The sequence below is a fragment of the Miniopterus natalensis genome, chromosome 4 (assembly GCF_054644295.1).
Source record: "Miniopterus natalensis isolate mMinNat1 chromosome 4, mMinNat1.hap1, whole genome shotgun sequence".
NCBI classification, from domain to species: Eukaryota; Metazoa; Chordata; class Mammalia; order Chiroptera; family Miniopteridae; genus Miniopterus; species Miniopterus natalensis.
In genome coordinates, this window is record NC_142084.1 from 25,178,582 (window position 1) to 25,199,640 (window position 21,059).

At 37.9% G+C, this 21,059-nt stretch overlaps 1 protein-coding gene across 3 annotated transcripts in view; it reads left to right on the forward strand.

Moving 5' to 3' along the window:
- SMURF1 (SMAD specific E3 ubiquitin protein ligase 1) overlaps window positions 1-21,059 on the forward strand; it is a 102,112-nt gene that overhangs the window by 60,604 nt on the left and 20,449 nt on the right. For 2 of the 3 annotated variants that reach the window (XM_087816416.1, XM_087816417.1), the window contains exons 2-8: window positions 12,558-12,596; window positions 13,742-13,850; window positions 15,222-15,355; window positions 15,496-15,561; window positions 16,809-16,884; window positions 18,388-18,629; window positions 19,379-19,463. In XM_087816416.1, the coding sequence (XP_087672542.1) occupies window positions 12,558-12,596; window positions 13,742-13,850; window positions 15,222-15,355; window positions 15,496-15,561; window positions 16,809-16,884; window positions 18,388-18,629; window positions 19,379-19,463 (751 nt within the window). Of the gene's footprint in view, window positions 1-12,557; window positions 12,597-13,741; window positions 13,851-15,221; window positions 15,356-15,495; window positions 15,562-16,808; window positions 16,885-18,387; window positions 18,630-19,378; window positions 19,464-20,278; window positions 20,357-21,059 lie in introns of all 3 variants that reach the window. The other variant, XM_087816418.1, reaches the window with a different exon arrangement.

Sequence of the window (21,059 nt, forward strand, 5' to 3'; positions counted from 1 at the left end):
CTGTTGATTTTTTTTTTTTATGCATCAAATTAATAAAGCCTCATTTGTCAGCTCAGTAACTGAAGGAGAGAAAATGCTGACAGACTTTTCTCTTTCTGTTATTTATTATTACTTTTTCCCCTTGCCCATTCATTTTAGGTCTGGTCTCATTATTAAGTTGTAGACTGGTTTGCTTTCTTCCCAGTAAATCCCCCAATTTCCCCTTTACCCTCAGCAGTTATCACCTTGTTAAAATGGCTTCCTCAGAAGAACTCAGCTTCATTTTATATGAACATGTCTTCAGGAGTCAAGTGGGTGAGGATGCTTGGATTTATGTGGGCTTCTCCTCCCTGTTAACCCTGGATTATCTCCTGTTAATGGGGTTCATTCTGTTTCTTTCTAGGGTGACAATCAAATACAATTTACTTAATGACAGACTTTTTGTTTAAAATTCATCTCCTTCCTGACAAAGTTGAGTTTTATTTTATGCTATATAGCCTTAGAATAATAGTCCAAGCTTGAGAAGTCAATTTTAAGCAATTGTGTTTTTTTAAAAAAGATGATCTTAGTTTATTTTTCTTAAAAATCAAACCCTCAGGCCTTGGAAATACCTCAGGACAAGCAACTTTTTTTGTTCTTGTGGAATCCTCGGAGCTTAGAGCAGGGTTTGGCCTGTGGTGGGTTATCAGCAAATGTTTAAATGGAGGAAAGGATTCACTTCTTAGAAGCAGCAGCTTTTACTAACTGTGACTTTGGTTGGTCAAGTTACATGATCTTTTAAAGCCTCAGTTTTTTCATCAGTAAAATGAACATATTGTTACCGGAAAGCAGACAAGGTTGGCTGGTAGTATGTGCTCTTGACTTTGTGCAGGAATGGGAATGTTTATTAAAGCTGGACAGTGAAACAGGGCAGAGCTTAGCATAAAAGAAGCAACAGGAGAGCCTAGGCTGGGCTGCTTTACCTCACTGGGAAGTCAGAGAAAAGGGGACCTTGGGAACAGGTTCAGGGGATTAGCCTTGGACTAGCTGCTGCTGCCCATTGCTGCCCTGGTTGCAAGCCTCGTGGGGTCCCTTAGAGTTTAGGAGATGCCTGCCTGTGGGGGAAAAGTGGGGGAAGTAAAGGGCAAAGGGAATGGCGGAGGCTGCTCCCCAGGGAGAGCACACACTGGGTCCTTTGTCTTGAGGCTTTTATCTCTTTCTTGCAGGAAAGAATCTTAGGGGAGGTTTCAGGGGAGTATTTCAGCAGAATATTCATCAGTTTTCTAGGTGTGCGCTTTCAGGGCCATGGTTTCCACCGATTGGTCAGTGTCAGGGCAGTGGGTCACTAGTCATTGCAGCTGGTCCTTGTGTCCCACCTGGTTTTGCTGCTTTTCTGGGTCTGTAGCAGAAATACAGCTGAGGCCTAGATGTTATCTCTAGGAAGGTGACCTAGAGATATAGGTATATGCCAGTTTGTTCAGTTATCTGTCTCAGTTTCCCTGTTCCACTGTCCTGGCTTACTGGCCTGTCTCAATATAATAGTAACCAGCTCATGGAATTGTGGTGTTGAGTAAATGCAATCATGCATGTCAGATACTTAGCTTAGTGCCTAATTAATTACCTTGTAAAAATATTCAGTAATTTTTAGCTGCTGTTATCATTTATATTAAGGGGAATTAGACTGTATTTTTTTTAAAGTTTCACAAAACAATGACAAATTTTCCAGTCCTTCCAAACTGTCCACTGTAATTCCATTGATAGGTTTCATCAAATGTTTTGGCAGAGACATTGGTCAGATGGTTGCCTGGGAGACAGTCTGCTTTCCAGGGTGCTTTTAGAAGCTCAGATTGCAAACTGCTCCTGGTTGTAAAATCACTGTGTGCTTTTCAGGAGAAGAGATACTAGACATCTGGGGCTGAAGTGTTGGAGTTAAACACTGTCTTTGCATATGGCACTTGAATAGGATATTTGAATGGAAAAATAAACATGTGTAGGGAGGAAATACTGATAATTAACTGATCAAGGAAGTGATTACTTTTTTGGAATATAATTTTTTTTCCTTTTTATTGAATTTATTGGGATGGCACTGGTTAACAAAATTATACAGGTTTCAGGTGCACAATTCTACAATACATCATCTGTGCACTATATTGTGTGTTCACCACCTCAAGTCAGGTTTCCTTCCATCTCCCTCCACTCACCCCCCCACCCACCACAATCACTACACTATTGTCCATATCCATGAGTTTTTCTTTTTTTCCTTTTTTACTCAATCCCTCCACCACCACCCTCAGCCTCCCAACGCCCCCCCACACACACACGCACACACACGCACACACACACGCACACACACACATACTCAGCTATCAGCCTACTCTCTGAGTCTGTCTCTGTTTTGCTTGTTAATTCATTTTGTTCATTAGATTCCACGTATGAGTGAAATCAAATGGTACTTATCTTCCTCTGACTGGCTTATGGCTTATTTATAACTTTAAATATATAGATAAAACGTTCTCTAATGAAAACCCAAGTTTTCTTTCCTGTGTTCTAAGGCAAAGAAATGTGCTTCCACCTACAGAATCACCCAGACTCTTGACACATTTGTTCTACTCTAACGTGGTTGAAAAACATTCCATTTGGTTGATTTGCGACAGAAACATGATCTGAAGATAAAAATTATTCTAATAAACAGGCTTTAAATGAGATACTTTTCTTGTCTCCCAGGGCAAAGGTATCTAGCCTATAATACTTGGGAAGAAATCACACAACAGGAAATTGCATTCTGTGAACGCTGTCTTCTCTTTTCACCCAGGGAGGAGTCAATCCTGTAGGTTCTGCAGGGCAAACCAGAGTGTCAAGAAAAGCAACATTTTAAGATTAAAATATAAAAATTAAATATGCCCCTTAGTTATACATTTTCTTGGGATGTAATGGCCTAATCAGTCATTGGAAATCATCCCTCAAGATGTAAAAATGACCGTTTATCACCGAGGGCTTTGTTCAAACAAAAAGTTCCAAATGCCCTTTATTTCTCCCTCATTGTATTATTCCGGTTTGAAACTGCAGGGGAACATTTTGTTTTCTTAGTCCCAACCAAATGTCACTAACGATACCATAAGGAATAGTGTAAACCCTTTCTGAAGAACAAGATCTGTCAGGCAGCAGTGCGTGCAAGGCTGCCAGGCCTGGACTCCTGGCAGACAGAATGCCCTCATTCATTCATTCAAGAATGGACTGCACATTTAGTTCCTGTGCGCCATGCTAGGAATGTCATGGTTCAGAAGAATAGTCTCTGCCTTCTTGGTGTTTATGCTCTAGTGAATAGTTAGTTACGAAGAAAAAAAGGTTATTACCTAATTCATTTATTCAGCAAACATTTTTAAAGTAACCTGTGTGAGCACCATACCAAGGTCTGGATACAGTGGGGAATACAAAAGACCAAGTCCTTGTTCCAGTGGACATTTTTGTAGGGGAGAGGTCGACATGAAGCAGCATATAAATAGACAGTTTCATTTCAAACGCTAATAACAGCTGTGATGCTGCTGTGATAGTGTAACGTGAGATGGGTAGAAGTGGGGGTTGGCTACTGAGTCTTTCTGGATCATAATACTTTCACCAATAAGGTGGAAAAAGTGACGCCTGCCCTGTATGTCCACTTGCATCATCCTGTTAGACTAGGTAGAGAAAAATGTATGTAAAAAACTTCTGAGACTCTAAAGTCACAAGAATGGTGTTAGTGTTTGCAGCTGGTGGGGACCCAGGGGGACAGGCAGAGGAGCAGGCACATCCCCTATTCCTTGGAGCCAGGCTCTGCCTTACAGGGAAGGCAGAGTTTCTGCCACAGCAGCCCTGCCTCACCTTTCAAGGTATCGGAGCATGAGCTGAACTCTGTCATACTTCTGAATTCAAATAAATTCACACAGTTTTGTCACTTATTTTGTAATTTAATACATTTCTAAAAGATGAAGGTATAACACTCATTTTCAGCAAGGAATTATTTGGAAAACCCATCTAAAGGTGGTCAGTTTACCAGAGTCCCCTCCGCCCCCAACCTCAAAGGCAATAATGATGGCTGGTGGTTGCTAAAATATCTTTTGTTAACTTAGATCATTTTCCCTGCAAAGGAGAAATCATTTTATCATCTAATAGTGTCAAAATAATGAAATGTGTATGTGTGTTGTAAATAAACTTACTGAGAAGGACTGGGAAAAGTTGTTTATTTCATTAAGCAAATAATGAAAAAGAGTTTAGTTCTGCATGTGTTTAAAGATTTTGAGTCTGTTGATGTAACTGAAATATGATTTATTTTTCCCTCTTAAGGTAAATTTGAGGATTTCCTAAACTTGTATGAGAATTGACAGACGAGTGACTCTAGTACAGGGCCTAGAAGATGACATGCTAGTGAAATATACTGAACAGGAAATCTGACTCTGCTTTTAACAGGGATTCTGTTTTTACCCCTTTTTGTAGCTTAAAGAATTTTTCCCAAAGTAGATAAAAATTTGAGTTTTAGATGTAAAAGTTGGATGAGGCAGGCAGCTTATTATGTGTTGGCAGCTCTCCTTGGTGGTAAACTATATTTTCTAATAAATGAAAATTTTACTTTGATGTTTTAGATTATTGAGCTATATCTTAACTGTCTATATTTTTTATCACTGTTACTCTCTTTGCCTTACTTTTTGTTTCTTGTTCATCAGAGTCTGTTACATGCCTGTTTCATGGCCAGCACCACATGAAGCACATGTCTAAGGGGGTAGAAGATGGGGTTGCTCCCTCAGAGGAACTTAACTTAGCGGGGGGACAAAGCCACCTGTATGAAAAGGTATTGAGTGCTCAACTATATGGCTCTTAAAGTAAAGAGGAATAAAAAGAGGGAATAGATTGCTGGTAGTTAAGAGTAGAGATTCGCAGATCAGTCAAAACATTTATGCACATGTCTTTATCAGCATAAAATTGTCAAATTGTTTTTTTTTGCCAAGTCAGTGTAGAAACTATCTCTTTCTCTTTTTTTTTTTTTACCTCATTTCATTAAAGAAACATTTTAACATGAAAAAGACATAACACCAGAACAAAAAAAATTTTTAATTCAGTTTTATGAAAACCCCACTATATTGTTCTTATTTTTTTAATTTTGTCACTAGTGCAAATGTTATCACAGAGTGACGTTCAGGAAACACTGGCCTGAATGAAGCTTCACTGAGAAAGTGGGCCTGGCCTGGACCACAAAGATAGACACAAAAAGAAAGGGATTGTTAAGTGGATTGAGTAGCAAGAATAATTGCCTAGGGGTAGTAATGGTTGGGGCCCAGAGGAGGGGGGTAATGGACTGAACTATACTTTGAAGAAATGTGAGAGTCATAAGTGATACTAGAAAATGGGACACTTTAACACCCAGGAGAAATTTAGATTTGCAGTAAAATACAAACAGAGCCATTGAAATTTTTAAGACTTAGAACACGAAAATGTCATGTCAAAAGATTAATCTGGTGGCTGAATGTAGTATGAGTTGGGGAGGGCACTGTTGCTCTTAGAATAACTGTGAACAGGTGAACCCAAGAACATGAGAATGGGTGCAGAAGTAAGAGAAAGGACAAGGTCAAAAGACTTTATTTTTTATTTTTAAATATATCTTTATTGATTTCAGAGAGAGGAGAGGAGAGGGAGAGAGAGAGAAACATCAATAAGAGAGTCATTGATCAGCTGCCTCCTGCACGCCCCCTGCTGGGGATCAAGCCCTCAACCCCGGCATGTGCCCTGACTGGGAATCAAACCACGATCTCCAGGATCCTAGGTTGACGTTCAGCGGCTGAGCCACGCCCGGCCGGGTGGTCAAGAGACTTTTAGATGAGCAAAAAGATAGGACATGGTGACACATAGAAATATAAGGAGAGGAATAAAAATTACAGCCACAAATAGTATTTGGGGGATCCTGTGCTTTTGTCAGGGACCTGGTAAAGAAGCGTGCCTTACTAATTGAATATACAAGTTAGCAAAACACTGCCCTTCCATGTATTTTGAGATGCAAAGTGAACATTACATAATTTGCTCTTACTTCATCCCCAACATTAGGAATCTCTGGTATGTGATTAAGAAATTATGGGATGTAAGAGACATGATTCCAAAGTAGAGGGGCACTTCAGAGTTGGAATTGAAGCAACCATGCAGTGATCTACACTGAAAAAACTAAGCTTCATTTTCTGTAAATGTCTCTTTTGTTCATTGTTGTATCCCCAGAACCTAATTCATAAGTGGTATATTTGTTTAAAAATTAGTGTTAGATTTAGATAGTGTGGGATTTTATGCTGTGTAATAAATTGTCTTTTATTGTTACATCCCTTAGAATGGACAAAGAGAATTCTGTCTCGATACCACAAAACTATGCTAGTAGGAGAAATCATATGCCATTAACTAAACTAGAATCAGTTTGACCCTAAATGGTCTTTGCACAAAATTGAGGCAAAATTATCTTTGTGCTGACACTATTGAGACCTCCTCTTTCTTGCGATATAACCAAATTAACTGGAATGCGCCTTAAATGAAAACATTGCCAGTCTTGTAAATATGAACAAAGATTAATATTTTTGAGATATTATGAGAATTCTTCCAGTCAGGAGCAATCCAGCAGCAGCACCTCAGAAAAACTAGGGCCCAGAGCTGGCGAATAATATTTGAGGCTGGAGAGTTGAGGTAGGGCGGGGTCAGAGCATGACATATCTAGAATTTTGCAATGGGAAACCACTGTGGACTTTTTAAACAGGAGTGAGACATGAGATTTAAATTTTTAAAAGTACTTTGTGATAGCTAATATTGGGAGCTTGAACAAGGGTGGAGATGGCAAAAAGTCAACACATTTGAGAGATTGGGAAGTAAAAGCATGACAAACAGATTTCTGGCTTGTGCAGTTGATGGGTGTTGCTGATGATCTCTGAAATAATGAATCCTGGGAGAGGACCAGATTTTTAGGCAGAGGAAAGATTTCAATTCAGTTTTGGACAGTTTGAGTTGATATGAGAGCCTTTAAGACGTTTAAAGCTGTGGGAAAGAAAATGGAAGCTGAAGGATACAACATCACAGGTCCATTTGAGCAGAGTTGAAAAGATGGCTGATTTAAAATTAATGTAAGAAAAAGCTTTCCTATATTCAAATAACCATTAGAAAATGCAGTGAAAGGAACACTTCCATTCATAATAGTAACAAAGACAAAACATTCAAGAATAAACCCAATTAGAAATGTAGAAAACTTTTATGAAATTCTTTAAAACCTCACTTAAGGACATTAAAGAAAAATTAATAAATGGATAAATATACTACATTCAAGAATAGAAATATACCATATTGTAAAGAGGTAAATTCACCTCAAATTTATTTATGGAGTAATTTTTTTAACTTGCTCAAAATGGTTCTTAAGTTCAGTGGGAAAAATAAGCATATGAGACTAGCCAGGAAAATGCTAAACGAAGAGTAATGATGAGGTTTTAGGAACATGTATTTTCTATTTACACATTTTCCAGTTTTCATTTTTTACAAGTATGTATTTTCTAATTAAAGAAACAAGAAATAAAACACCATAAGAAGCTGTAATAAACTATGACCTATCCACAAAAAATAGACTGAAAAATGTGTATATATGTATGTGTGTATATGTGTGAATATATAGGCATTTGTGTGTGTATACATGGTGTATTTACATTGGAAAGGAAGGGTATAGAGAATATAATGAATAGGAAGTATGACTATCAACTATATAGAAATAAAAAGGATTATCAGGGAATACTGTAAATAACTGTATGCCAACAAATTGATAACATGTGAAATCAACCAATTTCTAGAAAGACTCAAAGTATCAAAGCTGATTCAAGAAGAAATGGAAAAATCTTATAGACGTATAAAAAGTAAAGAGATTGGATTAGTAACTAGTCTACAGAAAAAAGGACCAGGCCTAGATGACTTATTGGTGAATTCTACAAAACATTAAAGAAGAATGAATTCCATTTCTTCACAAACTCTTCTGGAAAAAAAAGAACAAGAGGGAATACTTTCCAACTCATTTTATGAATCTGTATCATCCTGATACAAACAAACAAACAAACATACCTACAGACCGATATCCCTTATGAATATAGACAAAAAAATTCCTCAACAAAATATTATCAAACTGAATACAGCAGCACATTAAGGGTTATGCACCATAACCATGGAATTTATCTCAGAATGCAGGATTGGTTTAACATCTGAAAATCAATGAATGTGCTACATCCTATCATTAAATAAAGGACAGACACCAGATTATCATCTCAAGAGATGCAGAAAAAGCATTTGACAAAAGCTAACGCCCCTTTATGATAAAAACATTCAACACACTAGAAACAGAAAAAAAACTTCCCCAATCTAATAAAGGGCACCTGTGAAAAACCCACAGCTAACATCATACTCAAATGCCTTGCTCCTAAGATCAGGAACAAGACAGGAATTCCCGCTCCTTCTATACAATCTTGTATTGGAGGTACTGGGCAGTTAGGCAAGAAAAAAAGAAAAGGCATCCAGATCGAAAAGGAAAAATATCTCTATTTACAGACGGTGTGATCTTACATACAGAAAATTCAAAAGAACACAAATTCGAGCCAATCAATGAGTTCAACAAAGTTGTAAGATACAAGTTGAATATACAAAAATCAGTTGTATTTCTGTACACTAGAAATGAGCAATCTGAAAATGCAATTTAGAAAACAATTTCATTTGCAATAACATCAAAAGGAATAAAATACTTAGGAATAAGTTTAATCAAAGAAGTATAAAATTTATACTCTGAAAATTATAAAACAAAGTTATAATTAAAGAAAATACAAATAAATGGAAGACATCTCATGTTTATGGATTTGAAAATTTAGTATTGTAAAGATAACAATACTCCCCAAATTTACCAGTGGATTCAGTGAAATTCCTATCAAAATCCAGGCTGCCTTTTTGGGAGAAATTGACAAGTTGATCCTAAAACTCGTATGACAGCCCGGCCAGGCATGGCTCAGCAGTCGAGCATCAACCTAGGATCCAGGAGATCAGGAGATCACAGTTCGATTTCCGGTCAGGACACATGCCCGTGTTGCAGGCTTGATCCCCAGTCGGGGGTGTGCAGGAGGCACGACTCTCTCATCATTGATGTTTCTCCCTCTCCCTCTCCTTCTCCCTCTCCCTTTCTCTGAAATCAATAAAGACATATTTTAAAAAATAAAATAATAAAACTCATATGACAGTTTAACAGATCCAGAATAGCCAAAAGTCTTGAAAAAGAACAAAGTTGGAGGACTCGTACTTTCTAATTTAAAAACTTACTACAAAGCTGTGGTAATTACTATGTTTTGAATGTTCATGTCCACCCCCTCACACCGCCACCACCAATTTGTATTTTGAAATCCTAACCACCAAAGGTGGCAGTAGTAGGTGGGGACTTCAGGAGGTTCTTTAAGTCATCAGGGTAGAACCGTAATGCCTTATGAAAGAGACTCCAGAGAGATCCCTAGCCCCTTCTGCCACGCGAGAGTATAAGAAGTCTGCAGGCTGAAAGAGAGCTCTCACTCAACCAAGCACCATTATCTTGGACTTTCAGCCTCCAGAACTGAGGGATAAATGTTTGTTATTTATAAGTTACCCAGTCTATAGTATTTTATTATAGCAGCCAGAACAGACTAAGACAAGTGTGGTCATGGCATGAGGAGAGACATGTAGATCAATGGAATAGAATTGAGTGTCAACAGATAAACTCTCACATTTACAGTGAACTGTTTTTCAGCAAGAGTGTCAAGACAAGTCAATAGGGAAAGAGTGGTCTTTTCAACAAATGGTGCTGATAAAATTGTATATCCACCTACAAAGGAATGAAGTTGAACCCCCTCTCACATCACACACAAAAATGAACTCAAAATAGATCATAGCTCGGCCGGCGTGGCTCAGCAGCTGAGCTTCGACCTAGGATCCAGGAGATCACGGTTCGATTCCTGGTCAGGGCACATGCCCGGGTTGCAGGCTCAATCCCCAATCAGGGGCATGCAGGAGGCAGCCAATCAATGACTCTCATCATTGATGTTTCTACCTCTCTCTCCCTCTCTCTTCCTCGCTCTGAAGTTAATAAAGATATATTTTTTTAAAAAATAGATCATAGACCTAAATGTCTGTTTAAAAGTAATGTAATAGTAATTTAAGAATAGTTAGAGTAGCTAAAAGTATAAAAAAGCTAAAAGTATAAAAGTCTTACAAGAAAATATAGGACTAAATCTTTAAGACCTTTGGTAAGGCAGAGCCTTCCTAGACATGATACCAAAGCACAAGCAACTAAAGAAAATAGATAAATTGGACTTTATCAAAATTAAAAACTTTGGTGCTTCAAAGAACAACATCAAGAAAGTGAAAAGACAGCCCACAGAATGGGAGAATATTTGCAGATCTGTTAAGTATATTTTATCTTTAGATAAAAAGGCAAATAATCAATTAAAAATAGTCAAAAACTAAAAATAGTCTAAATAGAAATTTCTCCAAAAAGATATGCCAGTAGCTAATAAGCACATGAAAAGATGCTCAAAGTCATTAGAGAAATGCACATTAATACCACAGACATAAAACCAAAGAAGCAGATGATAAGTATTAGTCGAAGATGCGGAGAAATCAAAACACTCATAACTGCTGGTGGGAATATAAAGTGGTGCAGGTGCTGTGGGAAACACTCTGACACAGTCCCTCAAAGTGTTAAACCTCTAACTCAGCAACTCTACTCTGTGTCTACACAACAGCTTGTACAAGCATGATTCACAATAACCAGAAGGCAGAAACAACCCAAATGTCCATCCATTGATAAATCAATAAGGAAAATGTTTTATATTCATACAATGGAATATTACTCAGTTATGAAAAGAAATGGATTCATACTATAACATGGATGAACTTTAAAAACATGCTAAGTGAAAGAAGGTAGTCACAGAAATCACATATTATATGATTCCATGTGTATGAAATGTCCAGAATAGGCAAATCCACAGAGACCCAAAGTAGATTAGTGATTGCCCTGGACTGATGGGAGTTGGGGTTAAGTGAACAGTGACTGCTAATGGGTATGGGATTTTTCTTGAGGGGATGATGAAAATGTTCTAAAATTGATGGTGGGGATGGTTGAACAACCCTGTGAGTGTATTAAAAACCACCAAATTATACTGTATATACATGAAATGAATGAACTGTGTAGTATATGAATTATATCTTAATAAATCTGTTATATAAAAAACATACTAAGTGAAACGTTTGCAGAACAGTACATATTATATGAATATATTTTTGTAAATAATATATTTATTCATAACAAAACACTGTATTATTTTTAACTAGCAAAATTGCACTGGCTAGCATGGCTCAGTTGGTTGGAGCATCGTCCCAAACACTGAAAGGTCGAGGGTTTGATTCCCGGTCTGGACACATACCTAGGTTGCAGGTTCAGTCCCAGTTGGGGCATATATGAGAGGCAGCCAATCGATGTTTCTCTCTCTAAAATCAATAAACATATCCTTGGGTGAAGATTTTTTAAAAATTAGCAAGATTAGTGAAGCAGTGTAAAAGGGGCATCGGTATATATTCCCTTGCAGTAGTAGCTTTAATCACGTAACAGATCTGGTGTCAAAATTTCTTAACAGTAATTCATACCACCTAATTAATAAGATAACAACAGTAGCATTTATTGCATTCTTTCTGTATGCCAACATTTTGCTAAATTTTTAACATACATTTTGTCACTTGCTTTTCACAACACCGAGTGATGGCCCCGTGTTTTCTGTTACTGTCCCCTTGTTTTCTATTCCCCAACATTCTGAAGTTTACACTCACAAAACTGTATTATTTATCAGAATATCAAAAATGCACAATTTCTTTTGTTGTTGTTAACAGTAGCTAAAAAGGTATTTATGTGATCTTAAGCAGTTCTAAGAGCATATTGGTAAGTCTGTATGTGTTTAAGTAAAGACTTTAAGAAGTTTGAACTAAAACATTTTGTATTTGTCATAGTTGATTCCCGATTGGAGGAGAAAATACTTTTTAGTTACTTGACGGTTTTTTGTTTAATGTAGTACTAAATTTGAAAGCCAATCATTGGCAAAGGTAGTTTTTAGAATCTTTTTTTCATTGTAAATATAGACTACTGTCTCAGTCAGTTTGGGCTGCTGTAACAAAATACCGTGGACTAGATGGCTTACAGTAAACATTTATTTCTCACAGTTCTGGAGACTGAAAGAACCTAAGATCAAAATGCCAGCAGAATTGGTTCTTGGTGATAGGCCTCTCTCCCTGGCTTGTAGACATCACCTTCTTGCTGTACCCTCACATGGAGAGCAGAGTGAGGACAAGCTCTGTGGTATTTTCTTATAAAGATACTGATCCCATCATTAGAGCCCTAATCTCGTGACCTCATTGCAACCTAAGCACCTCCCAAAGGCCCCACATCCAAATACCATCAGGGCTTCAACATATGAATTTGGGGTGTGGGAGACAGTTTAGTCCATAGCAACTAGCTATGGGGAAAATCTTGTCCGTAAATACTAACCCTAGCATTTTTTGTTTGTTTTTAGTGTTATGTGCCAAGAACCTTGCAAAGAAAGACTTCTTTAGTAAGTAAACACCCATTTCTCTCTTACAATATGAATGTTTTTCACATATTTCTGAAATTTTAAACTTGTTAAAAACACTGGTTGTATTCTCCTAAAAATCCTGCCCTTTTACTGGATAGAAATCCATGGTTTGACAAACTTCATTTCCCAGTTAACTACAATGTAGAGAGACTCCGCTCCAAGGCACAGAATGTATAACTCATACAAGGAAAACTGTCTCTCATTCCCTATTTCAGCCACACCCTGTTTTCTGTCTTTCCACCCATTAATATATTACTTTCTGCTGAATAAAGTGTTCTCAGCTCAAATACAGATGAGACATTTTTCTATAAAATAGTTGGGTTTAAGTAAAATTGTTGGTAACATTTTACAAATTAAATCGCATTTTAAAAGTTTTGTAATTAAAGAAATTGTAAAAAAAAAAAAAAAAATTTAGAGGATCCTTTTCTAATGAAAGGACTCACCCCTTAAACTCAAGATATTCAGCTACTATAAAGTGGATGCCTGCAGTTTGAAATTTTTCACCCTTTTCCTGATCCTCACAAGAACACTGCCCAGTTCTTAAGTGGTATTATTCATGCGTTAAAGATGAAGAAACCTAGAGTCACAGGCTTTATTCGTATAGCTAGGAAGCTCCAGCGAGGTGGCTCACATCCAGGTGTATCTCTAAAACCCTCACCTTGCCACCTCTCTGATCTTATAAACCTGCCTGATTCACTTAGGAACTTAACTAATTAAAACTGGGTGAATACTTGCTTCCAGAGATAAAACTGACAAAGCCAGTAAGCAAGATTTCTAAGTATTTTTTAGAGAGTGTAAATACAATTAATCACAGATACCTTTTTCTTCATTTAATTAGCCCCCCTTAGTGATCATCAAAAATGGGAATTTGAACTTAAGCCTATTTTTATAGCGTTTTTTTTCTAGCCTCTAAAAATCTGTATGTGATGTCATGCTGGGTTACCTTTCTTAGAAAGCTAAATAGAGCCAAACTAACCTTGAATTAGAGAATAAAATCTACTAGGGTAATCTTCTTTACCAAATTAGAGGATCTTGAAGCTCCTGGTAGCCTGCAAGACTGTGTTCTAATGTAAAATTGATAGATCTGTAGTCTCATCCAGGTGTGTCTGTCCCCTCTTCTCCAGGACTCCCTGACCCCTTTGCAAAGATTGTTGTGGACGGATCTGGGCAGTGCCACTCAACGGACACTGTGAAAAACACATTGGACCCAAAGTGGAACCAGCACTATGATCTGTGAGTTGAATATTCTGTAAGCCATTTGGGAGTGACAGGAAAGTAGGTATCTAGCGTTTAAGAGAAGCATTTCATTTTAAAAATAAATAAAAGGATTTATAACTTGTTATTGATAACAAAAGTAGATAGCCAAATCAATACCACCTAATTTTAGAATTCATATACTTGGAAGTTCTCTCATTTGACACTGTTATAGATTTTTATGGTTTGCTTCTGTAACTGATTTTCTATGACTTTTCAATCTGCTGACCACTCAGTTCCTCTATATGCTACTATTTTTTTCCAGTGAAACCCTAAACCTGATTTTAGAGTTTTTACTTTAAAAATACATTATTATTATACATATTCATTATGCAAATACATATTATATATATTTCTGTTGATTTTTAAAATTTTGCTTTTTAATATAAATATATTTTCTGTAAAAGAAAATATAATTTGATATGATTGAATGTATATAAACCTATGGACCATCAGACAATTTCTTACATTTGTTCATAAAATGGATTTCACTTTGAAAACCCCTATTTTTTATATACTTATGTTTTCATGTTCCTGCTAAGAAATTTTTATCAAAATAATACTGAATGATTATTGGTTTTTTATTAACATAAATTGTACTGGGTTTGGGCGGGATTTTTAATAGCTGGATTCTAAGGCTCACTTTCAGTTATACTGAGGTATTATAGTAGCCTGGAAAGTGGTTGTCAATTTCCTGCCCTGAAAGCTCCCCTCTTTAGCTGACTTGCACTGAGAGTAAGTGGGGGGTTAATGTCTGAGTTAGTACCCATTAGCATTCTTTGGATGGATCTATGGTTTATAGGTAGTCCCCTGTTGCAAACTAGTGTTCAATAGTAAGCCTAACATTAGCAGGAATTTATAAATCATGTCATTGTCCTTTGGACCTAATAAAATATAGTAAATCTCATCCCAGCCAGGTGGCTCAGTTGGTTGGAGCATTGTCCCAACCAGAAAGGTTGCAGATTCAGTTCCCAGTCAGGGCACATACCTAGGTTGCAGGTTCGATCCCCAGTTGGGATGAGTACAGGAGGCAACCAATCAATGTCTCTCTCTTTCTCTCCCCCCGCCCCAAAATCAATAAACAATATCCTCAGGTAAGAATTTAAAATATATGTATTATTATTTTATGTAGTTATCTACATTTGCTTCTTACATAACTGGTTATAGTTCTTTTCCCAGCCCGTTAAAATTAGTAGACATATATTTATTGAGTGCCTGCCACATGTGGAATATAGAACCAATGTTCCTTTAAAAGGATTCTTCTGTACTACCAAGTCAATCAGATAAAATCTCAGTGGGCTATTATAATTCAGAAATACAATTAAAAGTGAGTATGCATATTGTTTTTAGATATGTTGGGAAAACTGATTCTATAACCATCAGCGTGTGGAACCACAAGAAAATTCACAAGAAGCAGGGAGCTGGCTTCCTGGGCTGTGTGCGGCTGCTCTCCAATGCCATCAGCAGATTAAAAGATACTGGATGTAAGAACCAAATGCTTTTCTGCCTCTTCATGCAACTGAAGAAGGCTTATGAGGCATCTTTTTTTTTTTTAATACAGAATTCCTGCCTTCCTTCCTAGTTAACATTTCCCTGGGTTAAGTTTTGAATTGTTTGTTTGCAGACCAGCGTTTGGATCTATGCAAACTAAATCCCTCAGATACTGATGCAGTTCGTGGCCAGATAGTGGGTAAGAACTTTCTCATCTGTATAAAGAGATGCTTTTGCACAACTTAACATTCAACTCTTCATCACTGAGAAAACACATACAGGCACTGGCATGGTGACATACTTGGAAGGACAAACTACGTGCAGGGGCCATCTCTTCAGCACTGAAAGTTTCTTCCTGTGTACTTTTTATTATTTCATCTAATTCTCTTCAACCTATCACTCAAAGTTGAGTTAAAATGACGAAGGTACAAAGAGATTTAGGGTTATAATTTTAAATGTCATTTTAATCATCGCATAATGGATAATTAGTCATTTATTATCCAGAGGTAGTTGATAAGTGTGGCGGCCACATATGCGAGAGTTGAGATCGTTTTTCAGGAAAACCCATCATATCTGTAAAGAGCAAAGATGATTTCTGAGGACTTCCGTGTAGTATGATTTTACAGAGTTGGAGGATCGAATTATTTAGAATGAACAGATAAAATGTGCTGATGTTACAGTGTTGACTGGCCGTATTCTCTTGGAAGTGATTTATCTGTTAAGTAGCTCATCATACCATCCACCCAGTTTTATTAGCATTTTAGGGTAACTCTAAAATGCTGTATGCTGATTACATGCATTGCAAGGAATCAAAGAAAACGTGGTATTTCAGCAGCACACCAGAGTGACCCCAAATCTTTTAGGTATTGCCTATGTAGACTTGACCCAAGATAAATGAACAATGAGTATAGATCCTAAAATTCATAATGAAAAAGTTCTCACTGAATGCTTTTCTGTTTCTGATTTCTTTTATTTTTTTTTTGTGGAGGGATGTGCCGGGGGAAACGTAACTGGGAGCAACTTTATAAATGTCTTTGTTGTTCATAGTAACCACCGAGAATAAATATTTGGATTCATCTAGATTTTACAAATACTGAAAGTGCTCTCTGTGTCCTTACTAAACATGTAAAACTCTCCTTAAAGGGTAAGGTAACTTAGAGGAAGTGACTATTGTGTTCTGTTATGTTTATGGAGAGCACAAAAAATACAGCACCTCTTTCTGCTCCACATTTACAAGGAATGTTCCAGGCGGTATGTGGTGGTATGCAGCTACTGGAATAAAATACTTCATGCTTGAAAGCATAGGAATATATATGTGTATGTATATGCACACCTTGCTTTAAAAAATAATATCGTGCATAAATTATGCATTTGCAATGGCTCACTGTATTACAACTGTATAAAATACCACTGGATTTTAATGCAAGACGTTCTTTTCTGTTTTAGTCAGTTTACAGACACGAGACAGAATAGGCACTGGAGGGTCTGTGGTAGACTGCAGAGGACTGTTAGAAAATGAAGGGTACGTATCACCGTGGCAATGCCTGCTGAGTTCTCTGCTGCCTTAGGCTCTCGCTCTATATGAAAGTATCCTTCACACCTTTTCACTTTGCTGAATGCTTGAGATACAGGAAAGGACTTTGGGATAAAATTGGCATCCAGTTTCCTTGTTTATAAAGAAAGCTGTAAAATTAGTGGGGTTGTGCCCAAGACTCAGGATCCAATTTAAAGAGGTTCCCACTGCCCAAAGATGAAACAGTTTGAGCATCAATAAGAATTATAACTAATGGATTGAAACACATCAAGTATGTTAAAAATGAACTTTATGTGTTCATAATGGTACAGGAAGAGAAAAAAGAACCCTAAAATACTTCTTTTTTAAAAATACCTTGAAAACTCTCATTGGTCACTATCACAATTTTTCAGTCCCCAATGAATTAATGAAGCTGGTTGATAATTTTAATAGTTGTTAGCAACATCACAAAAGAGTGGTAATCTGACATTGAATACCTCTTGGAAATCTAGGAGACAGGAGAATGTGTTGCACAATCCCTAGGGAATGCAACCAGCACCATCTAGAAGGGGGCACTCAGTGGAGTGTAGAAGACACAGCCCAGTTCTTCACAAATACATGCTAGAAAAATAAGTAAATCACAAGGAAGGAAGAGAACCTATAAACTAATAATAAGAGACTTAAGAGCCATTCCTACTAAATGCAATGTGTGGACCTCGCTTGGATCCTGATGGAGACAGTTGACTGGAGAAATTTAACACTGACTGGTATTTGATGATATTTTAAAAAATTAATGTACACTTTTTAGTCATGATAATGGAAAAAGTCTTTATCTTCTAGAGGTATATGCTGAAATATTTAAGGATGAAATGGAAAATTGTTGGGGTTGGTTTCAGAATAATTCAGTAGAGAAGAGCAATGGGAAGAGTAGCCGTGAGATCGTCATTGTAGCAGAGTGATGAGTCCCAGAGATTCATCTCCCAATGTGAATATTTAATTTTTTTTAATGTAAAAATTTTTTTTTAAGTATTTGCTTATAAGGGCAAATAGCCTATTAAGGTAAATTGTCTTCAAAATTGCTCAGGGGCTGAAGATTTATGTTAGAGTACTTAAAGTTATTGCAGTGTTTTAGGTAACCTGGAGTTTTATTATAGAGGAAAAGAAAAAGAAAAACGGAGTATTTGGATTTGACTTTAAATGAAGAAAAATCAAATCTCATTTCATAAGCTCCTTATAGTCCAAGGTTGGTTTTTCCAATCATTCAGCTTTACCCAATGATGAAATCCCGCAGGTGGCTTTGATGGCACTTTACATATGGCTCCCTTTAGCTACTTGTTTCTATGAAAGTCTCTATTTAAATAGGACAGGATGAATTTTATGAAACTAAGCACTTGGAACACTGTATATTACTCAAGAAAAGCAAAATAAATGGATGCAATGGCACCGTGTTGAATTTTCAGGTCCTTTCCTTGGCCAGTGTGCCTATGCGTGCTGTGTTCTACCCCCTTTCAGAACCGTGTATGAAGACTCAGGGCCTGGAAGGCCACTCAGCTGCTTCATGGAGGAACCCGCCCCTTATACAGATAGTACTGGTGCTGCTGCTGGTGGAGGAACCTGCAGGTTTGGGGAATCCCCAAGTCAAGATCAAAGACTTCAGGCACAGCGACTTCGAAATCCTGAGATCCGAGGGTCCCTCCAGACACCTCAGAACCGACCACATGGCCACCAGTCACCAGAACTGCCCGAAGGCTATGGTGAGAGAATTCACCCCGCTATCGTCAACGTTATCTACAGTGTTTCAGAGAACTTTAATTTTTTAGACCTTTTTTGGTAACTTGTACATGCCTTAGCTGCTGATGTTTGCAGAGCTGTACTGTACAGTGGTCGTGTCAGTGTACAGACAGGTAACCAGAAAAAGATGGTGATAAATCCTGCTCATCACGAATTTGCCAGCATTGTACCCGTCTCCCAGTTTAGCGATTGTGTGAAAATTTCAGGCAAATGAATATCCAAGAAAATCAGAACGGTCCGTGGGCTAGATGAGGGAATTTGTAGCGCTCTCTGGCTTGAATGTGGAAAGGACAGTATGGGTTAAGAGTGAAAAGAAGGGATCATTTGACAACTGGGGAGGAGAAACTAACAAGGAGGAATGTGATTTAGATGTGGCACATCACATCATACCAGTGAGAGCAAATGGAGGGAATGGAGGTCAAGGTCAGTCCTGAGGTGGTGGATGCACAGCAGTGGCTCATCCAGGGCTCTGCTAGGTGAGAGCACCACCTCTCTAGGTGGGAACGGGAGAGAGGAAAACAGGCCCAAACGTGCACACAGGGCTGGCGGTGTGAGGAAGTCTGGCAGAGGTTAACCACTGCCCTTTTATTTCCTTTCCTGGGGGATTTTAAACAATGTTGAAAAGAAGCTTAGACTCTGTGCTTAGAGAACTGGTTGAAAACTCTCCTTGGAATTGAATTTAACTAATTGTATCCCCCAATTTCTTGTACAGAACAAAGAACAACAGTGCAGGGACAAGTCTACTTTTTGCACACACAGACTGGAGTGAGCACGTGGCACGACCCCCGAATACCAAGGTAGGTTTCTAAAATGCGCACCAAAACCAGTGTTCCAGCAGCTGCCTGGCCCCCTACTGTGGGTGAGAGCCCCCCTTAGGTTGGAAGATGGGGACTTGGAAGAGTGGCAACTCAAAGAGGATGTCTGCCACAGGGTCTTAGGCTCAGGCTCATGGGATAAAGTGGCAGCTGCTGGAACCGAGGGTCCTTCAGAAAGCAATCCTGGATCTTGAAATCAGGTCACATAACCAGAAAAGGCCCTCCTAGATGAAATGAAATGTGCTGACTTGGAAAGCCAGTAAACCCTTCAAGATGTGTCCTCATTTTAAACTAAAAACATTAATGGGTGAAATGATATGATGTCTGGGACTTGCTTCAAATAATTGGGGGGTCAGTGAATATAGGGGTATACAGTGGTGCCTCAGTTTCCAAACGTCTCCGCTGATGAACATTTCAAATTACGAACACCATAAACCTGTAAGTAATGCTTTGGTTTGCGAACATGCCTCAGAAGTTGAACATGCCCCAGAAGTTGAACATGCCCCATGGCTTCCACTGAGGTCAAGATCCTGAGGCCTAGGTGTTGGCTGCTGATCCCTCAGTTTCCGAACGTTTCAGAGCTCGAATGGTCTCCAGAGCGGGTCACATTCGGAAACCGAGGCACCACTGTATCTGAAATAGGCTGACAATGACTTGATGATTATTGAAGTTGGCTATTCATTATGGTTTCTCTACTTTTTTATATGCTTAAAATTTTCCATAATAAAGGATTAAAAGGAAATATAAAGACTCTGTTACCCTTTCTCTCTTCTACTTTACTGTCCCTATTGCCTCAGCCCCTTGGGGACCATTCCTGGGGGAGATGAAGCTTTACTATACGAATTCCTTCTACAAGGCCATACATCTGAGCCCAGGTCAGAGAGATCCCCACCCCCACCCCATAACAGAGTTATGTTTCTTTGCTTTGCTTTGCTTTGCTTTTTTAATTTTTTGTTTTAGAGTAGCATTACTACCTAATAACATTTTTTTAGTAATGCTCATTTCCTTTTTATTCATAATTTGTTTCATCTGAGAACAAGATTCCTGTCTTTGATTTTCCAACTCTGTGTTAAATTTATGATTCAGTATCTATAATTAGAATGGAAATATTACCTGCAAATTGATGAGGTGTCTCTTCAGTACCCACTATAAGAAATGTCAGGCTTTTGTGCTAATTAGAAAAGCATCTTGGTCAGTAATGCTGTGGATTGTATTGAAATAATTAAGAGGTTGGATTAGAAACAGTTACTTAACAAAACCAACTAAAACATGAGAATACCTCTTCCCAGTGCAGCTGTTTAGAATTGTGAGATTTCGAATGCATGTTAATACATCCCATCAGCTTTAAAAAACTTGTGTTGTCTGGGGGCTTTTTGATGAAGCAGCCTTTCTGACCTTGAGCATTTCATTTAACCTGTGAGTTCGGATAGTTTTCCAGCAGCATTCAGATACCTCCTACTATTTGGCCCTCTTTGGTATAAGAAGTGATGTTCCCTGGGTAGACCACATTCCCTCTCATGGTTATAGGCTCTGAAAGTTTCATTTTTATCTGTTGGACTTTGCTGCCACTTGCAGCTC